Raw genomic sequence first — 25,601 nt, 5'->3', positions numbered from 1 at the left:
GGGTGACCCAGAGAAGGTGATCACTGAGCTCAGTGAGTCTCTTGTTCTTATAGACGTCAAAGTATTTTTTCCTAAAATTCTAATCTAACATATTATTGATATACTACTTAGATAGCGCCCCTGAAGTCCCAATCCAGGTTTTTCAGAAGCCCTTGGGACAGCTTTGTGTCCTGCTTTCTGTCCCCTTTCAGTCTTCCAGATGAACCTGAAAGTGCTTGATTCCCCTGTATTACAAGAGCATTTCTGGTTGCTCTCAGTTAATTAACGGGAAGCTGACGTATTTATGTCCCATAATGATGTAATGCAATAACAGCTCTACCAACTGTTTCAAATAGGTCAGATTATTTACTAGCAGCTTTGCTGGATCTTTGTCCCTGTGAGTGACACAAGAACTTGAAACTCGATCATTTATCTGTAACTTCCCTGTCCTCTCCAAGGTACCATGCTGCCCTCAGACAGTTCTGATGGCTCAAGAGATGCAAAACAGGGACCGAGAACGTAGGGCAATGTATTTGGGTTGCATCTTCAGGCAATGGTAGAAAACTCTGAAAAACAGAAGGATCACTAACAACCTGCCATCTCCTTCAGCTGCAAACTCAGGGTCAAGAGCTCTTAGATTACACAGTTTTGCAAAGTTCTCCGAGTTCTGTGTGACTTGGAGTTATGTAAATACAGGATACTGAATTATTACTCTCTCTTTATTTCATCTTTTAAGCCACCTCTTCTTCTCTTGCCCTGTGAGATACTCCAGGGGGGTGGTTTTCAGGGCGCCGCTATCTAATCAGTCCTCGATACTTGCTTATTGTGCAGATGTCACTGCAAGACTGGCTTAGCACACAGAAACATCACAGAGAAATCTCGGTTTGGGAACTGACACACAAGCTGTTTTGAGGTTTAAGGAGTAAACAAAAAGGAGATGTGTGCCCTGGCCTTGGCAAAACCCCACACGCCAGACACCGGTTCCTCCTTTTTTCAACTCAAGTGTATGTGGGAGGACTCTGTAGATTGCTAAATACATCCGGGATGCTCTTTGAGAAATGGAGTTAAAGTTCTCAATAATAGAAAATGAAGCTTATGCGTCACTGACACATTTACTGAGAAATTTCCCGGAATTAACAAAACCTCTGTGGGTGGTCTGTCACCCATCCCACCCCCACCTCCACTCCCACCCAAGGACCACACTTTAACTGCCTCAACTCCTTCTGCAGCTGAGCAAGCCGGCAAAACTCAAAGGCTGCAATGCCCAGAGCTTGTACAATTTTAGCTGCATCAAGCTATGGAAAATCACAGAAGGAAACTGTTATAAGCAAGGTATTTATTGATGTAAAATCCACCACAACTAGACAGATACCATTTATCAATGCTCTTTTTGTGAGGAAAGTGATGCCAGAATCATGGTGTGGGAGAGAAGCTGATAGTGGAGCCAGATCTTCCTCACAGGACGCTCCCCACTGTCAAGCTCGATTTTGTGGCTTTTCCTTTTTGGCACTCATGGTAGGCTGTTTGTTTGCAACCGGAGGCAGACAGTAAGATAAGAGTTTGGGGGCCAGGAAAGCTTCCATTTTTCTCCTACGTTACCCGCTAGTCGCTTCCACGGGCCTCCTGAAGGCCCATCCCAGGCACACCTAGAAACGCCTTCTGTGGAAATGGGCACTGTCACGCACTTCATCTTTCATTTAATGGAGGTTGACGATATAACTGACCCGTGGTGGAGTGAAGTGAAACCACCTGTGGGCTGGATCGACCTCCCCTTGATCTAGAAAAGAAAAGTGCTGTATTCCAGCTCACCCCTGCGTGCTTAACTTCTCCAGGAGGGTCGTTGGTCAGAACAAGGTTGGCACAATGTGGACCACTTTTCACCACACACGGTCTTGCTGCAGCTGCATATTTAGGTCTAGAAAGTGGGCCCACGGATTGTATTCCTTTCTCTTGACACACAGAAAGGTAGTGCGTTGAAATCTTACGTGCTTGTCATGACATCTGGCTGCATCTTTTCATCCTCAGATGTGTAAAATTCCCTGTCCGTTGTCTCTCTGAGCACAGGCAAACTCTAAATGTCAGCCTATCCCGACCTTTATGCCAGTCCCGTAATTGTCTCATCGTTTGCTATTTATTGCATTTGGGAGCCCCCAGTCCTCCTCTCTGGACAGACCAGTGTCTGAAATGGATGGGTTTTCTGAACATCAAATGCACCCGTTTGTTCATAAAGAACTCTCTCTTCCTGAAAAGCCAGTTTAAACAATGAAGCACAGGGTGGGTTTCCAGTCCAAATTCCCGTGCCCAGGTCCGAGGCAGATAATACTGATGGACCAAGAGACTTTACTGTGAGCGCATCGTCCTCAAGAATCATTGGGAATCCTTGTTTGTTGTAGACAGGTTTGCCAACCAGTTACTGGAAGCTGGATTCTTTCGCTTCCAGGGACTGAGGCATCATGGTCACATGAAGAGCTTGGTGGCCATCAAATTCTCATCACTTCCCAGTCGGCTCTCTCAGTAGTATCAGTACCAAAGGATGGCAGGGCTTCATTCTTTACACTCTAAAAAGCCAGAAAGTGGTGAGGAATTTGGCTGACAGACTTGTCTAGAATCTAACGATTTGACAAATGAGTCTCCCTCAGTGACTGGGGTTGTAGAATCCCAGAATGTAACATTCCTTCATCTTAGCTGCGAAGGAAGACAGGTCGAAGGTGACTTGCCCAAGTAGCCATGGCTAGCCGAGCTCAAGCGAAAAGGCTGAAAAGTACTGCTTCCCAACTTCGAGCTCGGTGTTTATCGTAAACAGGTGGACTCCAGAAACTCGTATAGTGAGTCAGAATGTAGGATCTAGAGCCAGACTTCCTAAGTTCAAATCCTGATTCTGCTACTGAGCAGTTATGTGTACTTGAGCGAGTCACTTAACCCCTCTCTGTCTTTGGTTCCTTGTCCGTAAGGTAAGGATGAAATAATACCTACCTCAGTGGGGTTCTGTGCACATTAATGAGTTAATGTACGTAAGGCACTTTTTAGAGGGCCTGGTTATAGGCCCTGTATAAGAGTTTTCCAGGGCTAAAACTGCACTAAGAGGTAGAGTCAGGTGACAGTGTAGGGGACCCAGATGGTCCAAGGTGGCCATAACGTACTCTCTACTAGGATAAGAAAGGATTTTCCCACCAAACTATGAAAGAAGTTTTTATTCTTTCTCTCTACCTTATGAACACTATAGAAATGAATTGAGTAGTTTATGTACATCTAAGAAGATACCAGTTACCTCAGATAGAAATCTTTGATCCTTTCCAAAGACAGCATATCAATCCATGAGAAAAGTATTCCTCACTCTTTGAGGGTGAAGAGTAGAGGGTAGGGAGTCAAGTGGGACATGAAAGGAGAAGAGAGAAAATTCATAGAACATGAGGGTTTTCCTGTAATTTATGAATGAATGATAGTCCAGAATTAGGAACTCAGTTGACCTCCACGTGGCGTGGGATAGAAATCCTCTCCACAGTTTTTTTGGAAGTCATGGATTCCACCGTTCTTACTCAGAAATTAGTTACCAGGTTGCCCCACTGTTTCCATTTTTTTAACTAGAAAAATATACAGTGTGTTCTGAGGATCAGAGGGCAGCTAGAAAATTTTCTGTGGCCTGGGGAATGTTGAGCTGCATGAAACCAAACTGTTCCTTATTGTAAGTGTGGGATACAGCAAGCACAAGTGAATACCAAAATAGTTGCTCTGATTCGGGTATAGCAATAGCAGTCATTTCAAGGAACCACAAAGAGGCAAAAAAAAAAAAAAGAATCCTGAAGACCCATTCTTCCTGTTGGCCTCTCTTGTGCAAGAGAAATAACATTATAACAACAGTGACAACAATAATAATGATGACAGCTACCATGTGATAGTTTGCTCCCAGCACCTTTGCAAGGTAGAAGGTAAGAACAGAGTCAAAACTCTGGAGACCACTTGGGATTGAATCCTGGATCTCTACTGACTAGCTGTGTGACCTTGGTCGCATTACTTCATTAACCCATAAATAAAAGGACATAATCGTATTCCGTCTATCTTAGGTTGCCGTGAGGATTAATGAGTAAGTACGTGTGAAGTTCTTATACAGTACCTTGTACATAACAAGCACCCAGTAACTACTGGAAGCTATTATCACAGTTGCTGTCCCATTTTACAGGTAAAGAAATTGACATTCAGAGTGGGTAACTTGCCCAAAGTTAGAAAGCACAGGTGGAAGTAGACTCCATCCCTGATTTGTTGGAATCCAAAGTTCTGGGTCAGTCTGACTCTCTGACATCGTGCACACACGTCTCCTGCTTGATGCATGTCACTCAGGGACTCAGGGCAATTCCTCAGCACTATTCAGATGCACGCGTGCTTAGACATAGTGTTCCAGGCATAAAAGTGCTAGCAATAAATGAGCATCATGGAGAATCAAGAACAAATGAGGGATTTAATAAGCCAAAGTAAATCCTAATATGAGGGTTTAAATTTAGTCAGACCTCAGTCTGATAATAATCCTGAGATAAAACATCAAAGAGGAAAACGTACATTCTACGTGAAGAGATCTTTGAACCTCACTGGAAAAATAACTTTAGGTCATTTTCATGTGGTCAAATATGAAAACATCTGTGCACGGCCTTCCTCTTTCTCCTCAAGAAGACAGCCGTCAAGGCTAGAGAGTACACGGGCTGCTGCTCTCTGCGTCCTGTGGGTACAACATCTGTGTGAATAGAAACATTCTTGGTCGGCAAAGAGCAGGTGCTGCCTATCGCAGTGTGTGTGTGTGTGTGTGTGTGTGTGTGTGTGTGTGTGTGTGTGTGTGTCCCAGCGCTGACGCAATTCATCACACCCAGCCTCCATAGTTAGCTGCTTCCTCTCCTGACTCCTCACGTATCAAACCCTGGTGACTGAGACAGAGACATCTGTCCAGGGGAACGGCTCTATCTTTTGTTTTCCTCTGCTAAACCAGGGTTGAAATGAATTTCTAGTCTGATTAAACATGGCGGAGGACCTGCTTAAAGCCCCACGTCACTCTGTGCCACGGGCCTGTTGGGATTCTCACCAAAGCCCGGCACCCCTTGGGATGGACAGAAAGGGATCGGGCTGGGCATCCAGCTATCAGCTGATGGGACGTGTGCTACCCAGCACTGTCCTGGGGGCTGTGGGTTTGAACTATAGTGAGCTTAAGTCATCTTGGTCATTGGGGGTTTGGCTGCCCACGGCACCTCTGTTTTCCAGGCTCCCTTACCCACCATAACTACATCGAGGAAAACAGAGGGGAGTGAGAACCAGAATTTTCCAAGGATTTACTAGGCTTTCTACTCAATATTCTTTCCAGCCCTGAGCATGGAAATAGATAAACTGGAATTCCCCAAATGCAACTTAACAACTCACTCTGCCTGGAATACTTTCTCTTTACTTCTACCTTTGCCTGGCCACCTCTTATTCACCCTTCAAGACTCAGCCCAGGCATCACTGACTCCAGGAAGCCTTCCATGACTATCACTTCCCTTTTGACTCCCAGTCTGTATTTTTGTGCTTCCCTACACCTCATGTTTACCTGTCTCATAGACTAAATTGTGAGCCCCATGGGAATATGGTCTGTGTTTCTCTCCTTTACCATTCTGTCCCTTCATGTAGAGCCTAGCCACATAAAGGGCTCAATAAACACTAGTTGAATGAATAAATAAGTGAATAGCACTTATCACAGTATCTTGTAGTTGTCTCCTAAAGCCCTTAAGATCAAGAATTTTTTTTTTTTTAATCTCTGCATCCCCATCATTCAGCATAACGCTCGGTACATAGTAGGTTTTTATCCAATGAATGCATGGCTATAGACACACATATGTATATGAATGGCCAAATACATGGGTGGAAGAAAAAATTTAGTCTACAAGACTGTGAAAACCATTATGATGAAAAGAAAGAGGAGGCAGAATCTTGCAGGAGATTATATCAATAGAAGCAGATCTGTGGATCCTGACATAAAGGACTGAGCTTCCCAGGCATTTCACTTGGAGAGAAAGCCCATGAACATAAATGTCCAGAAAGGTTTCCATTTACAACATAAATAAATGGATTAAAAACTGCTCAAGAGAACTAACTTGAGGGAGTGTATTGGTTTGCTAGGGCTACCATAATGAAGTACCGTAAACCGGGTGTCTTACAACAGCAGATATTTATTCTCTCACAGTTCTGGAGGCTAAAAGTCTTAAATCATCTGAGCAGGGCCATGCTGTCTCTGAAATCTGTAGGGGAAGGATCCTTCCTTGCCTCTTCCTAGTTTCAGCTGGTTTTTCAGCAATCTTTGGTATTCGTTGGCTTGTAGATGCCTCTCTCTAACCCTCCATCTTCCTGTGATCACTTTCCCTGTCTGTCTCCTTTTTCTAAAGACACCAGTCATAATGGATTAGGACCCACCCTAATGACCTCATTTTAACTTAATTATCTCTAAAAAGACCGTATTTCCAAATATGGTCACATTCTGAGGTGCTGGGTGTTCGGACTTCAGCATATCTTTTGGGGAGGATATTATCAACCCATAACAGGAAGAAACTCTTAGGCTTGTAGGGTTTCAGTGAGAAATACCCCTGCAAATCAAAGAGATAGCAATCTTTATGGCCTGATTTGATGGATGCCAAACAATTCTCTGAACTCCAAAATACTTGATCCTAAATCTTAAAAGCCTTATATTCTACTTGGGATGATAACTAGAGAAAAACATTTAGGCAAATAGAATTATGTCAAATAAGATACTCTAGCCCTGACTTGGAACAGCTACATGGTCAGTGTTATAGAATCTAAACAAGGGCCAAATGACAGTAAATCTATTAGGATTGTAAAGAGGGTGCAGTTGATATGAGCTAGGATGGTGAGGGAGACCCTCCCCGAGGAAGTACTTGAGTCAGACCTGGAGCTGGGAATATGGAGAGCATTCCAGGAAGGAAAAGTTGGAAGCAACTTCACAGACGTGAAAAAGAAAAATGGTGTGTTGGGAAGCCAGCAAACGGTTAAGCCTGGAGAAGCGCATCTCTGTTTAGGGGATTTAATTCTGGAAGAGAAAGGGAGTTGGTTTAGCGCTAGACCTTCAGTGTGAGGATGCTCATCAGTTAAGATCAAAGAGAAAACTGGAATCATAACCACAAGAGGGTGTTAGAGGGAGAAAAAGAAAAATGCCAGGTGACACTTGTGTTTGTGATCGAAGCAGTTCCTTCTGTGATCTTGACCACAAGGAGGACAACCCTGTGACTTTTTTTTTTTTTTTTTGGGAGTCAAGTTTTATTTGGGGGCAAAATGAGGACTGTAGCCTGGGAGACAGCATTTCAGATAGTTCTGAGAAACTGCTCCAAAAAAGTAGGGGGGAAGGTCAGTATATATGTGATTTTTGTGAAGGGGGAGTACATGCAATCCAGCACATATTTTTTTGCAGAAGTTTTCTGCTAGTCTCGAGGAGCAGTCATCACCATGAAGGATTTTAGTGCTTTTCTAGATATGCGGAGATAACAAGAATTGGGCTCATAAAATCAGCTCCTGAAAGTATCTAACTTTCTGAAGACCTGTTCTGCCGGTTTTTCCCAGCCTGTGACTATTTTTAATAGGAAATTTCCACCTAGAATTCTAAGCAAGCCAACTAAAATCTCAAACTTCTAAAGGCACAGGTGATTTGGCAGATCCTCTACCCTCCTGACCTGTGTCTCAGGAATCCTGTCTGAATCATAATAGCCAGCAGAAATTCTATCTCATTTGAATGTACTATCACCCAGAAGACAGGGCGATCAGAGAATAGGAGGGAGACCTTAGAAGTTTTAATTGAATCAAACTGCCTGTAGGTAAGCAGACACGTGGTGTTTCTTGGACAACGGGATGCCATAGAGAAGTGTTGGAGGGTGTGGGAGAGAAGGCTGGACATGCTTTGTACCACTGGGCCTATTTTCCAGGCCCTTCTGCTGTTTGACATGCTCTACGAAGGAAGTAGGTTTAAAGCAAATGGCATGCTTGTAATGAGAGAGTAAATGTATATTTTGCTGCAAGCGCTCCTTTTTTCAAGAGCTGTTCATTAATCTCTTTTTTAAAATAGCAAAAAAACACCAAGGAGTTATTTGCAATGTTGGCAACCTTGATTTGTTGGTTTTTTTTTTAAAGAAACGATTTAGAAGGTGAGACTAGCTGGCATGGCTAAAGTCGTCACTTCCACCACACTGTTCTTCAGTAGATATAAGTGCTTTGCCACCTCGGGTGTTTGGTAATCTTGATTATAAGCATTTTTATGGAGGCAAAACCTTGTACCAAGCAGGCTGACTTCCAAGAGAAGCGTGGCTGTATCTGCTGTTTCCTGAGCCCCGCAAGCTCCTCTTTTATGGAGAGCCCTGATTCTCTCCATGCTGTTTATCATATACGCTTTTGGTTGATTTTTGACCTTCCAATATATTTGTACTGTCTATTGTCTAACATCTCCTTTGACCTTTTATTTTTCCTAGGTCTCTTTAAGCAGCTTTCTAAAGCACAGAGGTTGTAGCAGATCCATCTGCTGTGGAGTGTAACTATTTTCCTAAACTTGTCTATTCTTCCTCTCTGACCCTTCATGATTCCATCCTCCATCCTTAGTGACTTAGCAGGATAGAAGGAGTAACCTGACTTCCCTTCCCAACTTTGGGGAAATCACTGGTTTCTCTGAGCCCCAGCTTGCTGGTCTGTAAGATGGAGGTGGTGATGCTGGCTTTGCTTTACCTCTGAGTTAGGTGGATCAAGTGAGATGATGTTGATGGACAGACTTTGTGATTTGCAATCAGTCGTGTAAATGCAAGTGGCACGAGCACCACACTGCCTGTCTTCTGAAATTCTGCAGTGTCCATGCTTCAGCCCAATAGTTTAGCAGTTAGCTCATTCCTCTTACCTAACATTGTTTGCTGTGTCTCCTGGGTGTTTGTCAGTTCTCCCCATCTTTGCTGAAAGCATGTGGAAGGTAGCGAGCACGTTCCCCACTTCTGTATCTGCCACAGGGCTTATTAGCAGGGGACGCGTAAATGCTCAGTTAATGTGGGCAGGTCACAAGTGTCCTTTCCCTCAGTCTCTGTAACCTGTGGTACTTTGACTGACTCACTCTGGCAAGAATTCTCACTCTATTCATTAAACTCTGTCCTCACCATCATCATCCACGCATTTAACAAATATTTACTGAGCAACCAGTAAGAACAGTTCATATTAGCTAATGTTTACAGAGCCCTTAATCTGTGCCAGGCACTGTGCTTATGCCCTTTATGTAGACGTTTTCACTTAAACTTCCTAACAACGCTTTGAAGGGAGTATTGCTATTATTCCTATTTTAAATAGGAGTAAACTGTTAGTAACTTGCCCAAGGTTATGCAATTAGAGAGTGGCAGGGCACGGTTCATTCACAGAGAATCCAACTCAGAGCCAAAGGTCTCCTTCATTAGGCCACGATACCAACCCTGGGCATCCTTGTGCCAGCACTGGAGTAGGTCCTGGAGATATTAAGCTGAATAAGTCAGGGCCGTTAGGGTCTAGTGAGAGAGATAAATATAAGTAGACAAGTAACTACAGTGTGGTGAAAATGAGCCTGAGGGAAGAAAAGAATGCCACTAGAAGGAGAGACACAGTAGCGTGCTGGAGAGGGAAAGGTCTAGCTCTGCCTTGTGGGAGGGGCATCGGAAAAGTGTTCAGAGAGGAAGGTGGTGTTCGAGATCCAACCTGAGAGGGAGAGGCATCTGCCAGCCAGAGAAGAGCAGTCCTCTTCTGCTGGGTACTCAGCAAAGCTGAGAATGGGGTGACCAGAGATTACACCAGAAAGATATACTCAAACTTCTTTGGGAAGCACATGGCAGGTGAGCCAAGGATTTGACCATCGGCCTGTGGGTAACAGGGAGCCAGTGGATGTTTTTTTATAAGCTTTATTTCGAAATAATTTCAGTGTTTAAAGAAGTCGCCAAAATAGTACACAGATCTCCCTTATACTCGTCCCCTCAGTTCTATAGTTGTTAACATTTTGGGACCATTTGGGAATCATTTTAGGTATATATCCCACATGCATCTTAACACTTCAGTGTTTATTACCTAAAAACAAGAACGTTGTCATAAATAACCATCAATCAAGAAACGACATGAATTCAGTATCACCATCTCATGCACAGACTCCATTCACGTGTTGCCTGTTGTCCCAGCAATGCCCTCTATAGGCCCCCAAATCCAATCTAGGGTCTTGTGTTTGGTTGCCATTTCTTCCTAGATTTCTCCCATCTGGGACAGTCTCTTCTTGTCTTTCATATCCTGGACATTTTTGAAGAGTACAGGCCAGTTACTTTGTAAAATGTCCCTCAGTTTGGGTTTGTTTGATGTTTCCTCGTGATTTTTGAAATTTGACAAAAGCGCTGCAGAAGTACGCTGTGTACTTCTTAGAGCATTGTGTCAGGAGATGAGGAAAGGTGTTCCATTCCATTCGTTACTGATGATGGCAACTCTTATGACTTGGTTAAGATGATGTCGGCCAGGTTTTCCACCATAAAATTAATAAGTATGTGGATCATATTTATAGCAAGTAACAAGTATTTTATGTAGATAATCTAAGGCTAAGTGAAAACCCTATTCCTCACCAACCTTTCATCCACCACTGTCAATATTCATTGATGATTCTTGCCTGAATCAAGTGTTATTATCATTGTTGTTGTTATTGTTGACAAATGGTGACTTTCTAAACTCTATCATTCCTTCTAGTTTATTAGTAGGCATTCTACTGTTGGGTAGAGATTTCTCTTATTTATTTACTTATGAATTTCTATCCTACTTAGAGAGTTAAAATTCATTACTGTCAAATTGTCTCAGACGTGGGCAGTGAGAGCCCCTTCAAACTGGCCCCTGTGTCCTTTTGATTTATACCCCATCATTCTTTGAGTACTTCCTAGTTTCCTGGTACAAGATATTCCAGGCTCACTTTTCATTTTCCCAGCCCCTGCCCCAGAGCCCTTTTTACAGGAACTGGTTCCTTAGTGAAGAATGATACTTAGAAACCAAGATCTGGGCATTTGATATGCTTGATACTACTAGGAGACCTAGAGGTCATTGCTTCGAGACCTGTTAGCAGAGAGAGCTAGGAAATGTTGTAAACATATACATCTGTATATTTGTATACACTCATGTATATCTATTGATATATCTTCGTCTATCTAGGTATCTGTCTATTATATATCATGAGTTCACACTGTTTTCAATACCAATCGAATTTTATCAGGTTTATTCTAGTCTTCCCACTTTCTGTATCTGTAACTCCTCTCTCACAGTAAGAAGTCTGGCTCCCATTCTCCTTCATGTACTTGTGTATTTGTTCAGTCCTTCCTGAATGTTTGGTTCCCAGTTATCATTGCCCATGGTGAGCCCCGTCACATGCCAGTGGACCACTCCGCACCAAGCCTCAGGCTAAAGTTCGGTCCTACAAAGCCGAAGAGGGAAGGAAGGAGGAAAACCCAGTTAGAAAGTCCAGCTGCAGCCAGGCAGCACCACCTTGCCCCCACTGGGTGCACTGGACCAAAACTGAGCCCTGGACACCCTGGCCCCCCTCCCCTGAAAGCCCAGCTCGGGCTCCAATGGAGGTTTATAATCAGAGGAAGTCAAGTGAGCAGATTCACATTTTAGACTGACGTTTTGGAAGCTTCAGGCTGTGGATAGATTGGAAACTGGAAGATGTGGAGATAAATGAGGAGCCACTAATAATCGTCCAAGAACCTGAAAGTGGGACAGGGTTATAGTGTCCCTGGTGAAGGGAGGATTCTCTTGGCCCTACCTTAGGATTTCTAGAGCTGGCCACGCTCCATGGTATCTGATTTATTATTGCCGGATTGCTATCTACCTCCTGACCTCAGAGGCGTTGTAAAGGAAACAAATATTTTGGGGGGAACCTTAAAAAAAAATCACAAGGTAGAAATGTCAAGTTGGAGGATTACACACAAGTATAAAGAATGCATCTAACAAATAACCGAAATTTATAATGGTATTCTGCCTCCCAATAAAAACTGCATTTTAAAATTTTGAGTGGAGAAACAAACCCTACTTTGCTGCAAAAGCCAGCGTAAGAGGAGGTTCTTCAGATAATAGCTTGCGGTGGGGAGAGTCTGCCGTTAGAAATTATGTGCATTTATACGAGTAACAAACAGTGAGTTGCTGGAGGCCTCTCTGAAAGAGTAGGGGAGCAAACCCTTGGCAGTTCACATAATGAGCCCTTGTGTAAAGGAAGGCAAAAAGTCCTCCTTTTGTGTCGCTAATACAAACACCAGCGGCTAAGAAGCTGCAACCACCGTGGGTCCTTGATTGCCCAGATTACCTCTTACAGCCACCTTCACAAAAAAACAAACATGCGCGCGGGGGAACCACACTCTGCCTTTGCCCTTCAGTTGCCAAGTCCCACTGCTGCTTCACTGAAAAACAACTGTTCGTGACCCTGGGCGGCTTCAGTGGCGGCTGCTTCTATCACTGAGGAATAGATCTGTCATTTTGCCATTTGTCATTTTCTGAAGCTGTGAGCACCGGGGATCCTAAAATTTGCATCTCAGATCTAGTTTGTACTGCCGTCTTCATCATCCTGGCCCTCAGAAGCCGTAGCCTGGCTGCCTGGGTTTGAATCCTGATTCCCTTGTTTACTGGCCGTGTGAGTTTGGACAAGTTGCTCGTCTGGTCAGAGCCTCTGTTGTATTGCTGTATAAAATGGGAGAACGGATAATACCATCTTCATAGAGTTGATGTAGGTAATACGTAAGTTCAGATATGTGTCCCACATCCTGGGGGAGCTTAGCCCTGAGTCCTGCTGGGATAATGCAGAGCTGGGGCTTCTGAAATCCGCAGTGCTGCTCCTCTGTCACAGGGAGCAGCCCCGTTCTCAGCACCCCCATGTCCAAGTCATGGGAGACTTTGATGTGATGCAGGTGGCGTTGACATCAGTGTGAGGCCTGGCAGGAGGCATTGTAGGCCATGACTAATTAATCATTTAACGTCTTCAGGCCTCAACTCCTTGTTTAAAACGCAAATAATCACAGTACCTCTCTCACAGGGCTGTGGAGAGGATTAAAGGAGGCAACTCATTTAAAGCAACTAGCACAGTACCTGGCTCACTGTAAACACTGGCAATGTTAGTATTATTATTGTTATTGGCCATAATACGTGACGTCAGCTGGATATGTTGTGGTCACATCATGGCTTATGGCTCATGGCGAAGGGTCTCTCTGCTGTGCCCAAGGCCAAGAACTGGCCAGATACAGGCAGGGTGACAAGACCACGTTCCAATAAGTCAGACTTTGGGCAGAACTCCAGCACCATCAGAAAAACAAAGGGGAAATCAGGAAACCAAGCCTAAAATCTAAAATCCAATTATAATGACAGGCCAACCCAAGGACACATGATGCTGGGCAGAGGGCAGGAAGCCTAATTCCAGCCTTGCGGGGTGGGAGGTAACCTGTCTCCTGCCTGCCCTTGGACAGGAGTCAATTGCAGGAGCTTGGCAAGGTCCAGCCTGAAGCTACAGGGCATCACTGTGCTCTCCCGACGCCTAGTGCCTTCCCTGCAAGCAGGTTTTGGCAGAAAGAAACAGGAATGTGGAGAAGAAGGGTTCAACAGAAAGAAAACAGTATAGAAAGAGAAGTCAGGGGGAACCAGTCTCCCGAACATTTTGGCCGTGAGCCCAACCATGAAGCCAACACCTGAAGCCTAGAAGCTAAAAGAAATCATAGTGATCATGTTTACTCTTCTCTATATACAGAACCACAGAGCCTTTAGCCAAAACCATTGGAGCAGATGTGTTTTGGAATACAGAATTTGGGGCATTTTCGAAATATGTTAGGATTACTAAGACGTTAAGTGTGTAACATCTGTAGTGAGTTCTGGGGGGAAAAACACCATAATCCAACAGGCTACTATTACTGCAGTAAAATGTATAAATATTTACATCAAGTGAGATGTGACCTGTCAAGGCATCATGTCAATCCAGGTCCAGCTTTGTTGCCAGATAGTTTGCACCACACTGAAGAAAACCTAGTGGTGTTCAGAGCTTTGGGGACCTTGAAATTGGGGTGGGCGGTTGTTCAGAGGACACAGCTGAGATGTTGACCAGGCAAGTGACGAATCACTAGGGTTCCACTCAGCTTGAGTCCCCTCATCCTTCCTGAGCATCTGCTGTGTTCCAGGCACTGTGCTAGGCACTGAGGTCGCAGTTTGGGTTCCTAGGGCTGCCATAACAAAGTATTGACTACAAATGGGGTGACTTAAAACAACAGAAATTTATTCTCTCAGAGTTCTGGAGGCAAAAATCAATTCCAAAATTATGATATCAGTAGAGCCATGGTCCCTGAAACGTGTGAGGGAGAATCCTTCCTTGCCTCTTCTAGCTTCTGGAGTTTACCGGCAATCCTCGACATTCCTGGGCTTGTACATGCATCCCTGTCATCTTTGTCTCTGTCATGACATGGCATTCTCCCTGGGTGTCTCTCTCTCTTCTTATGAGGTATTGGATTAAGGACCCACCCTTCTCTAGGATGACCTCATCTTAAGTGATTACATCCACCATGACCCTACTTCCAAATGAGGTCACATTCTGAGGTACTGGGGGTTAGGACTCCAACATATCTTTTGCGGGGATACAATTAAACCCATAACGAGTGGTAAACCAAAAACAGGCACAGCCTCATGCTCTCATCAAGGTAATAGTCGAGCAGGATACTCAGATTACAGGTGCGTTCTAAAGAAGACATACAGATGGCCAACGGGTATACGAAAAATGCTCAGTGTCACCAATCATCAGGGAAATGCAAACGAAAACTACAATGAGATATCATCTCAGACCCGTCAGGATGGCTATCATCAAGAAACCAAAGACAACAAATGTTGGCAAGAATGTAGAGAAATTGGAACCCTTGCACACTGTTGGGGGAAGTACAAAATGGTGCAGCCACTGTGGAAAACAGTATAGTGGTTCCTCCAAAAATTAAAAATAAAACTATCACACGATCCTGCAATGCCACTTCTCAATATTTATCCAAAAGAATTGAAATCAGGACCTTGGAGGGATACTAGCATTCTCAGATTCATTGTAGCACTCACTGTTCTCAGTAGCTGTTTCCAAGATGTGGAAACAGCTTAAATGCCCATGGGCAGATGAATAGATAAAGATGTGATGTATACTTTCAATGGAATATTATTCAGCCTTAGAAAGGAAGGAAATGTTGCAATGTGTAACAATATGGATGAACCTTAAAGACTTTATGCTAAGTTAAATAAACCAGTCCCAGAAGGACAGATACTACATGGTACCACTTACATGAGGTATCTAAAATAGTCAAATTCATAGACTCATAGAGTGGAATGGTGGTTGCCAGGAGCTCAGGAGAGGGGGAAACGGAGAGTTACAATCAACAGGCATAAAATTTCAGTTAAGCAAGATGAGTGTTAGAGATTTGCTGTACAACAGTGTACCTAGAGACAACAATACTGTATTGCACACTTAAAATTTTGTTAAGAGAGTAGATCCCATGGTACGTGTTCTTACCACAATATAACAAAAGAAAAAAACAAGTGTGTTGAGAATTTCCAGATGGAGAGTATTCGTGGAACCGTATCGTAGAGGAACATTTTACCCAGTTGAGGGCTTCCTCCCTGAGGAAGTAACATTTTCAGGGAGGATGAAAAGATGAGTTAAAGTCAACCAGACAAAGTGGGGCAAGAAGCACAAATGCCCTCGTCCTCGGACGTCCAGAGCCCCTGTCCTCCTCAGCACTGGGCTTATGAGAAGCCAGAATCCCAGGGAAGGCCTGTCAGTGTCTCCCAGGCTGCCAGCTACAGCTAATCCTGCCCGCAGGCTGGGTCCCACCAGCCTACAGTCCCTCCGTCAGCCAGCAGGACCCAGCACTCACAATCGAAGCCCCTATGCAGGAGAGCAGCAGCGGGGGCATCTCTCTGTTTTCCCTCGTTTGGCCTAAATTGATTAAAATACTTTGACCCAGAATCAGCAAAGTGCTTAACACACAGATAGCTTCTGCTGCCCTCCTTGCCTTTAGAAAGCAATGTACCTTTATCATGAGTAAGCAGATATGTCTGTTTTGTGAGTTTTTCCGGCAGCATTGAAGTGGCCTCATGGCTGCCAGATGCCTCTGTTTCAAGATCCCAGTGACTAAATTTCTGCCAGAGGTGAGGGCAGGAGTAGGGGCAGCAGCGGTGTAGGGACTAAATTAGGGCAAGTTTCAGCCTTGGGCCAGTACTCGCTGTGCAAGCGGCTCCTTTATGAGACATCCATAGAGAGGTCATCAGCATTGGGTGTAGTTGATGGATTCTACCTTACACCCACAACAGTTTAGTGTTTCTCTTGAAAGTGGGAGGGGGGAGGGAGGAAAACATCCTCTTTTGAAGCATGACAAATATAGAGAAAAGTGCACAAATTCCGCACATATGGCCTGGTGATTTTTCACACAGAGAAGGCAGATCCAGCGCCCAGATCAAGATAACACATCCCAGAAACCCTCCCCCTCCCCCCACCGTACTCTACTTCTGGTTACTACCCACCAAGGGTAACCACCACCCTCACTTCTAACATTGTAGATTAGTTTTGGTTTTTAGTTTTATGTAAATGAAATCACACTATGGATTTTGCAGTTGTGGTTTTGTTCACTCAGTTTTATGTCTGTGAGATTCAGTCATGTTGCTTGTTGTTGTAGTAGTTTATATTCATGCTTCTGAATATATCATAATTATCTATCCGTTCAACTGCTGATGGACATTTAGGTTGTTTCCTAGCTGAGCTATTAGGAATAGTGCTTCTTTGAACCTTCTCATATATGTCTTTTGCCGAACGTATGCAAGTTTGGGGGAGAGAATATATACTTGTATTAGTTGTCTATTATTGCATAATGAATTTCTCCAAAACCTAGGAGTTCACAACAAAAATAAACATTTATTACCTCTCACAGTTTAATGAATGAGAAATCTGGGAGCAACTTGGAAAGGCAGTTCTGGCTCAGGGTGTCTCATGAGGTTGAATTCATCTGAAGGCCAGCCGTGGTCCAGCAGAGCTGCTTGCAGGGTAGCATGGGCCAGGGACCCATGTCACTGGCACGTTGGTGCTGACTGTGGGTGAGCAGCCCCAGTTCCTTTGCATGTGGACTTTCCTCCAGATTGTCTCAGGGTCCTCATGACATGGTGGCTGCCCTCCCCTACAGTAAGCAATCAGAGAGAGAGCCAAGTGGAAGCTACATCCTTTTTCTGATTTAGCCTTAGAAGTCACATAGCATCCGTTCTACCTCATTGGTGTGGACATATTTTTAAAACCAATAGCCCACAACATTTTGAAGCTTGGAATTTATCCAAGCTAGGGATCTAAAAATAAGTTTATAGACATTCATACAAGGATCTAAAAGAAATATATTCAACCCAGCCTCTCCTCTTTTATTCATTTAAAATTTTATGAACGTTTGTAGGACAGTTCTCAACGTATTTTCTGGAGATAAGATGATATTGTATAATAGAAGGTACAAAGGCTTTGGAGCTAGACACACCCAAGTTTGATCCTGGATTCACTACTTACTAATTATGGGTATTTGGGCAAGCAGCCTCTTGGATTTTCAGATCCCTTCAACTTTAAAATAGGGAAAATCAGTAGAACCCAACTCAGTGTTCTGGAAGTAATTAAATGAGATAATGTGTGTAAGGTGCTCATGATGATGGTAGGTCCCTTCCATTTGCTCATTTATTTAAAAAAAATATTAACCATATACATTAATTATCCAGTAGTAAACGTATACATTAACTATCTAAAAAAAAAAAGGTATTAACCATAGACATTAACCATATACGTTAGCTATGAAGAACCCTGCGAGAGATACAAAACTGACTCAGACATGGACCTTGCCTTCAAGAGGTGTATGTTCTAGTAGGGTCCTTGACAGATGGAATAACTGTAATACAACTGAGAAAATGTTCAGTGTCTGGAGCAGATGTGGATACAATCCTTTAAATATGGGTTAAATTTGGATATATAGAAATGGAAGAAATTTAGAGGGGCAAGGGAAAGACCAAAAGTATTCCAAATTAGGAGTAACAGCTTCAGTAAAGACAGAGCTAGAAAACCAGGGGGCATGAGTCAAGATAACACAGTACTTCATTACAGATATGGCTTAAATATAGGGTAGGAAAGGAGGTTGTGGAAATAGGGGTTGGAAAGGTAATTACCTATCAGAGTAGTTGAAAAGATTGAGAAAGCTACCCTCAGTTTTACAGCCTGATGAGAAACATTAAAGCCAGAGACTTTTAAACCAATTTTCAGGGCTGGCTACAAACGCTAGGCAGGCCTAGCTACTGAAGGATCTATTTGCCATGCTTTTCTTGGCTAACTCCCATTTGTAGAATCTTTGTGTCTCACGCTGTAAACAGAACTTCCTAAAACTGATCATAAAGAACATTTCTCACTCCAAGCCCAAGCAACTGAGGTGTTTCTTTATTATCCCCACTTTGGGGGCTGCATCAACAGGGAATTGCAGTGAGACTGTTTTTACAGGCCACTCGAAGTGTACCTGTCAAGACTTGGCCATTTGGAATGACCAATTCATGCCCTTAACTCATCTGTGTGTTGACTTCCTCTTCTAGGTAATGAGCTGTTCTCTCCACTTATTCCTCCTCGAGAAGAGTAATCTATTTAGCAACTCTCACTTTTGTTACATTCTCCAGTCCCAGGCAGTGATGATATTTCATACATAAGACCGAGACGTTTCTATGCTATGATGGAAGCTTGAAGGAAGTTGGAACCGGCAACCTTTCATTTTGAAGCCAAAGAAAAACAAGCACAGATTTTTCAGTCTTGCTAAGAATGGGGGCTAGAGAGATGAGCAGAAAGCTTTCTTCTAGACCCGCTATTCAGTATGTGGTAACCAACGCCTTTATGCGCTCAACTTATATCTTATCTAACATACCCTCCTATTTTGATGAAGCTTATAAGTTTCATCAAAAGAGACATGGTTGTGACCATTCTTGGTGATTTTGTGCGTAAAAATTGGAGGTTCCATTTTATCACCCACTTTGTTTACTGTGAATGAATTCTAGAGCATGAAGGGAAAGGATGGGTTCTAGGTTTGGGATAGAATTCCTAGCCAATCTTGTGCTAGAACTTCCCAAATACCCAGGTAGGTGTTTTTACTCCATTAGGTAACATTTGACGTCATGGGACCTGTTCTCTACACAAGTGCTCAGGGTGTCCTCTTCCTCTCTGGCTCTGATTTCTTCCCAGGTGGGAAATTGGCAAGTGGAGTCCATGTAGTCTCACCTGTGGGGTTGGCCTGCAGACCAGAGATGTCTCCTGCTCCCACCTACTTTCCAGAGAGATGAATGAAACAGTAATCCTGGCTGATGAGCTGTGTCACCAGCCCAAGCCCAACACGGTGCAAGCTTGTAACCGCTTCAACTGCCCCCCAGCCTGGTACCCTGCGCAGTGGCAGCCGGTGAGTTCTGGGGTTACCCAGTATTGGAGTTTGTGTTTGCAGCAGTGATTCGGGACAGGGAAAGTGCCCTGTGAGAGTGTTGTGTCATTAAAGGACTGTTGCAAGATCTGCTCATCCCTCCTTGCTTAGTACTCCCCCAACCTTATTCAAATCCAGATCTTTTCATTACAATTACCAAGCTCTTTCTACTGTACCGCCTCCAGTGACATTCATGACAAAGTTTTCACTGAGCTAAGGAAAAATTTTTTTTAATAAGGACTGTGTGGTGGGTAAATTACCATAAAGCTACATTTTCTGAATGTGTGCTTTTTCTAGCTTTTGCTATTTAAAATTCAAAGAGAGAAAGATACCAGGCAATGGCTTTTCTTTTTTTTTTTTTAAACATAATTCCTTAGCAAAATAGAACGTTAGAAGTCAAGTTAATTACAGACTTTTAAAATTTTCCTGATCCATGGGGAACTATTGTTTAAAGCAGGGGTTGGCAAACTGTTGCCCAAAGCCAAATCCAGTTCACAACCAATTATTGTAAATAAACTTTTATTGGAAGACAGCCACACCCACTCTGTTATGTGTTTTTTGTGACGTTCCTGCATTATAAGGGCAGAACCGCTTGGTTGTGACGGAGACCATATGGCCCACAAAACCTAAAACATTTACTCTGCCCCTTTACAGAACAGTTTGCTGACCCCATTCTCAAGCATATATTATAATAATAAAAATACAATTATTTTATCCTCAAATCCTCTCTAAAATTAATATATATTTATCAAACTTTAGTTAAGTAACCTTTTTGCATGCCTTTAAAAAATACAGGATTTTAGATTGATTACTTGGATAAAATCTTATTGTACAATTGCCTCCCTATTAGAATATCAGACGTAGTTTGAAAGTGACAACAAAAGTCACAAAAAGTAAGCCTGAAAGGTGAGGGGGACTTACATCCTCCTTTTACTGAAACAGTTTTTCACTCTCAGAAGTGTCCCAGTTAGAATGATAAATCATGTGGTCATCCAACTGAGAAGGAGAGAGGAAGACAGCCTTGGTGCCGAGACGAAGAGCTGCCATTTCCATGCGTCCTCTCTGCTTCTTCACAGCCAGTGAGCAGAGCCCCTTCCTTCTTCCTTCCCCTTCTGGGGGCTGTGATTTAACAAAGTGCTCAAAGAATCAAACAGTAATGAGTGAGCAACACACTAATGTATAGAGCATCTAGAAACAGACGTTGACTATATATATATCCTTTTTGAGCTTAAATGTACTATATGGCTAGGTTTGTAAAGTCCATGCTACTGTGTGATGGTTTGTGCAAGTCAAGAGAATGTTGTATATTTTGAACATCTATGTACCATGTTCTGTTAAGAAATATATGTTGTGACACACCTAATTGAAGTTAATCCTCACAATAGTCCAGTGAAAAGTAGATTTTATTGTCTTCATTTTAGTTACAGATGATATAACTGTGTCCTAGATATGGTTTTGCCCAAGGTCATAGAGCCTGGTCCAGAACCCAGGTCTCCTGATTTCTGGTGCATTTATACTTTTACCTTTAACTATACTTCAGCTTCATACTGCACCACTAGCCCATGATAACACTAAGAAAGGATGAGGTCAGCCCAATCAACCTCTACTGTTGAAACTGAGTCCCTGTATTATTAGTTTGTGTTGCCTTTGTGTTGCCATTAAGTACCTAATAAGTTCTGGGTAAAATGTTTATTGAATAACAATGAATGAATAGGTCAATAGTACTGCCCACAAGCCCTGAAGTTTTTTACTTTATATCCTCCTGATAGGTTTGTTTCATAGTTGTAGGTAATAATATTGACCGTGAAAGTCAGTGAAACACCATCCTCTTTCAATAGCCACACATGCTGCTGAATAATGGCAGTGACCAGCACATCCATATACATGACCTTTTCCGGTCTGTTGCCAACACTGGCACCCCATGCCCGGTGGCCCTGTTTGAAACAGTTGATTTCTAAAGAGTCAATTACTCTTCCACTTTCCATCGCCCTTGGGCCTGTCAAGACATGAATTTATTTTGAAAACTTTTTCTATTTCCTTCCATTAGGGAGAAGACTTTAAGATGAGTTGGATTTAAGTCCATTTTTCAGATCAGGAAAGTAATAGTAAAAACTCTTTGAAGTTTAGCCAGTGAACCACTGACTATACTTTATTAGGACCTTTAAAACGATCTTTTTCATACCCAATGCATAAAGATCTTTTTCATACCCAGTGCATAATAATTGTGAAAAATATTCAAACATAATAAGAAATAAAGAACATGGAAAGTGAAAGCCACCAGGGATTCTATCTTCCAGAGAAAAATCCCTGTTAAACATTTGGTGCATAGGACTCCTTGGTCACTTTTAGGAATCCCTCTGAACCTAGAGGAAACAATAGACTATTCTTATATTATTTCCTAGAATCCTACTTCTTTAGTTAAGTTTTTCAGGCAAAATCAGCTATTACTGACCACTTATTAGGAGAGAGGAAGTCATTGTTTATGCTTATGGAATAAGTCAGGAGTAATTTAAGCGTCTCCAAGCTAATTGGCTGTTGTCCTAGGACACCACTTAGTTAAGACATCAGCTGTTGACCATGCATTTGCCTGGTCAGCCCTCTGGTCCCTTGGCAGTCCTTGCTGGGAGAGGGGACCTGCAGTGCACTTACATGGTCTTTTCCATTTAGCTGCCTGCATGTACCAGGAGATAGTGCTGAGGTCTCTAATCCTTCAATAGCCAGTTTATGGTCTTTTTTCATATGAAAGAAAAGAAGAGGGTGGATCAAATGCTTCATTTAAAGGAAGACAGATAACAACCTGATGGCCATTGGCCTGCCTGAGGAGAGAAACTCCCCCTCCTTGCTTTTTGAATATTGGGCTACCACTGACCTCATGCGTATTACCTACGCTTTGCTTTCTGGGGAAAAAAACATAAATTATGTAAATTGTCATTTACCAGCTAAGAACGCAACCTCCTTTGTCCTTTCTAGAGCATTTGCCTGACAAGTAACAAGTAGCCAAGATTTACACATTTTATAGGTCTGAGAAGACAAGTATGGAGTCCAAAGATTTATGTTAACGTTTTAGTTTAGAAACAATTATGCAGAAATGAAACACAGATCTAATTTCTAATTCTAACTTTGATGTTTAGGGGGCCATCTTTATTTCACCTCTTACTCACTACTGCATCCCTTGGTTTTCATCTTTGGTCTTGTGGGAAGGACTCACTTAATATTTATCTTTAGCATTTTAGCTATAATAGCTTGTTGAGTTTTTTTGGTTGGCTTCTGAAACACATACTTAGTGCATTAGGTCTCCTGAATCCTGTCTAATTTATTAAATATACACACATCCTCCTCCTCCTCTTCATCATCATCATCATCTTTGGTGTTGGCTGTATATTACTTTTTTAAATGTTTTATTGAAGTATGGTTAATTTTCAATGTAGCCTTACTTTCTGGTGTATAGCAAAGCAATTCAGTTTTGTTTTGTTTTGTTTTGTTTTTTTGCGGTACGCGGGCCTCTCACTGTTGTGGCCTCTCCCGTTGCAGAGCACAGGTTCCGGACGCGCAGGCTCAGCGGCCATGGCTCACGGGCCTAGGCGCTCCGTGGCATGTGGGATCTTCCCAGACTGGGGCACAAACCCGTGTCCCCTGCATCAGCAGGCAGACTGTCAACCACTGCGCCATCAGGGAAGCCCAAGCAATTCAGTTTTATATATATTTTTTCAGATTCTTTTCCATTATAGGTTATTACAAGACATTGAATATAGTTCTCTGTGCTATACAGTAGGTCCTTGTTGTTTATCCTGTTTTATATACAGTAGTGTGTATCTGCTAATCTCAAACTCCCAATTTATCTCCCCCCGCCACCTTGCCATCCCCTTCAGTAACTGTAAGTTTGTTTTCTATGTCTGTTAGTCTATTTCTGTTGTGTAAATAAGTTCATTTGCACCACTTTTTTAGATGCCACATATAAGTGATATCACATGACATTTGTCTTTCTCTGTCTGAAGTCCTCCATTTAATATGATAATCTCTAGGTCCATCCATTATATTACTTTTTATACACCTCACGAGAGATCATTTTCACAACTGGTGTGTTACAGCACCATGATTGAGAACCACTGTTACAGATGCATACGTCAGTCTGAGACACCTTGATCATGAGAGTCTTCTGCTAGGATTTTTTTCAGTGACTCTCCATTGCCATATAATAAAGCCCAATGGTTTAGTCAGGCCTTCATCCCTCTGCACGTCTGCCCCTGCCCATCTCTTAACTGTGGTTCTCCCATCTCTGCTTGTGCATTCCTTCTGCCCACGCTTCTCCCTGCCCACCCGCAGTTCCCCTCCCCTCTGCCTGTCAAAGCCGGCAGGAGTCCCACCTCTCCCACCAGGACTCCTCTACTACCCTCCTGCTCTGCAGCCACATGGCGTTCACGGTCAGTGCTGTTCATTTAACAGTCACATACCACCTTACCTGCTGCTTTGCCATGACTCCTGAGTTAGACCGTCAGGCCAGTAACAGCAGTAACCCAGTCTCAGTGAGAACCCACCACACCCATGCAGGTGTGTAAAGCATAGAGAATGGTGCTGAAAAGGTCCATGGCAAGTGTGCCTGTTCATTTATGGAGCACTTGATACATTTCAGGAGCTTCTTCTTATTCTAAAAAGAGTATGTATCCAGTGCAGTTCTAGGAACTTTTTTTTAATTTTTATTTTATATTGGAGTATAGTTGATTAACAATGTTTTGTCAGTTTCAGGTGTACAGCAAAGTGATTCAGTTATATATACATACGTATCTATTCTTTTTCAAGTTCTTTTCCCATTTAGGTTATTATACACACTGCTGTATTTGAAATAGAAAGGATTTTTTTTAAATAAATTTATTTTATTTATTTATTTTTGGCTGCATTGGGTCTTCGCTGCTGCGCGCGGGCTTTCTCTAGTTGCGGTGAGCAGGGGCTACTCTTCGTTGCGGTGCACGGGCTTCTCACTGCAGTGGCTTCTCTTGTTGCGGAGCACGAGCTCTAGGTGCGCGGGCTTCAGTAGTTGTGGCTCGTGGGCTCTAGAGCACAGGCTCAGCAGTTGTGGCGCATGGGCTTAGCTGCTCCGCAGCATGTGGGATCTTCCCGGACCAGGGCTCGAACCTGTGTCTCCTGCATTGGCAGACAGATTCTTAACCACTGCGCCACCAGGGAAGCCCAGAAAGGATATTTTTAATGCTAATCTAAAAGTAGATTAAAATCATTTTTAAAAAGATCACAAAGGAGGGAGTTAAGGTTGGACATATGCTCATATCTGTAGCAGGGCTCCAATAACACTTATTAACTCACTTTTTAAAAAATTTTATTGGAGTATAGTTGATTTACAATGTTGTGTTAGTTTCAGGTGTACAGCAAAGTGACTCAGTTATACATATATCCACTCTTTTTTATTTTTAGATTCTTTTTCCATATAGGCCATTACAGAGTATTGAGTAGAGTTCCCTGTGCTATACAGCCAGTTCTTATTAGCTATCTATTTCATATATAGTAGTGTGTATATGTCAGTCCCAATCTCCCAATTTATCCTCCCCCCTCCCCTTATGCCCTGGGAACCATAAGTTTGTTGTCTTCATCTGTGACTCACTTTTGTTTCGTAACTATAGGAAATTCACTTTTATTTTTAACATATTTAATCCTCACTATCCTTGATGTGATAGTTACTACTCTGATTCTCAGTTTACAGATGAGGAAACTAAAGCACTGTGAGGTTAGCATGAATTCAGACTTTATTTAGTAGAGTTCATTCTCCTGCTCTTCAGTTTATCTTTTAATCCCTACGGCAATCCTTTGAGGAAACAAGGCTCAGAGAGGCTGTGTTTGTCCCGGCTCACATAGCCAGTAAACGGAAGAGGGATCTGTATGAGTCAAAATCCATTCTTTTTTCCACTCTGCAGTGCAGCGTTCCCAAAACCTCTTTACAATTTGCTCTAAACTGTTAAATTGTGAGGAAATCTGATATCAGCTCAAAAATCAGCAGTTTACATAAAACTCAGTATTTGTTGCATTATCCAGGGTAGTTAATCTGTGTATGTTTCCTCTTGCTGCTATAACAAATTACCACACACTCGTGGCTTAAAAGAACATGAATGTATTATCTTATAG

The 25,601-nt window shown here is 42.8% G+C and overlaps 1 protein-coding gene across 2 annotated transcripts in view; it reads left to right on the top strand.

The window, feature by feature from the left end:
* The window catches only part of ADAMTSL1 (ADAMTS like 1), a 469,150-nt gene that overhangs the window by 251,568 nt on the left and 191,981 nt on the right, over positions 1 to 25,601 (top strand). For both annotated transcript variants that reach the window (XM_033858059.2, XM_033858057.2), the window contains one exon: positions 19,244 to 19,454. In XM_033858059.2, the coding sequence (XP_033713950.1) occupies positions 19,244 to 19,454 (211 nt within the window). The remainder of the gene's footprint in view (positions 1 to 19,243; positions 19,455 to 25,601) is intronic.

Source organism: Tursiops truncatus, chromosome 6, assembly GCF_011762595.2.
Source record: "Tursiops truncatus isolate mTurTru1 chromosome 6, mTurTru1.mat.Y, whole genome shotgun sequence".
In the NCBI taxonomy this organism is placed as follows: Eukaryota; Metazoa; Chordata; class Mammalia; order Artiodactyla; family Delphinidae; genus Tursiops; species Tursiops truncatus.
This window is presented reverse-complemented; position numbering and strand designations above follow the sequence as displayed.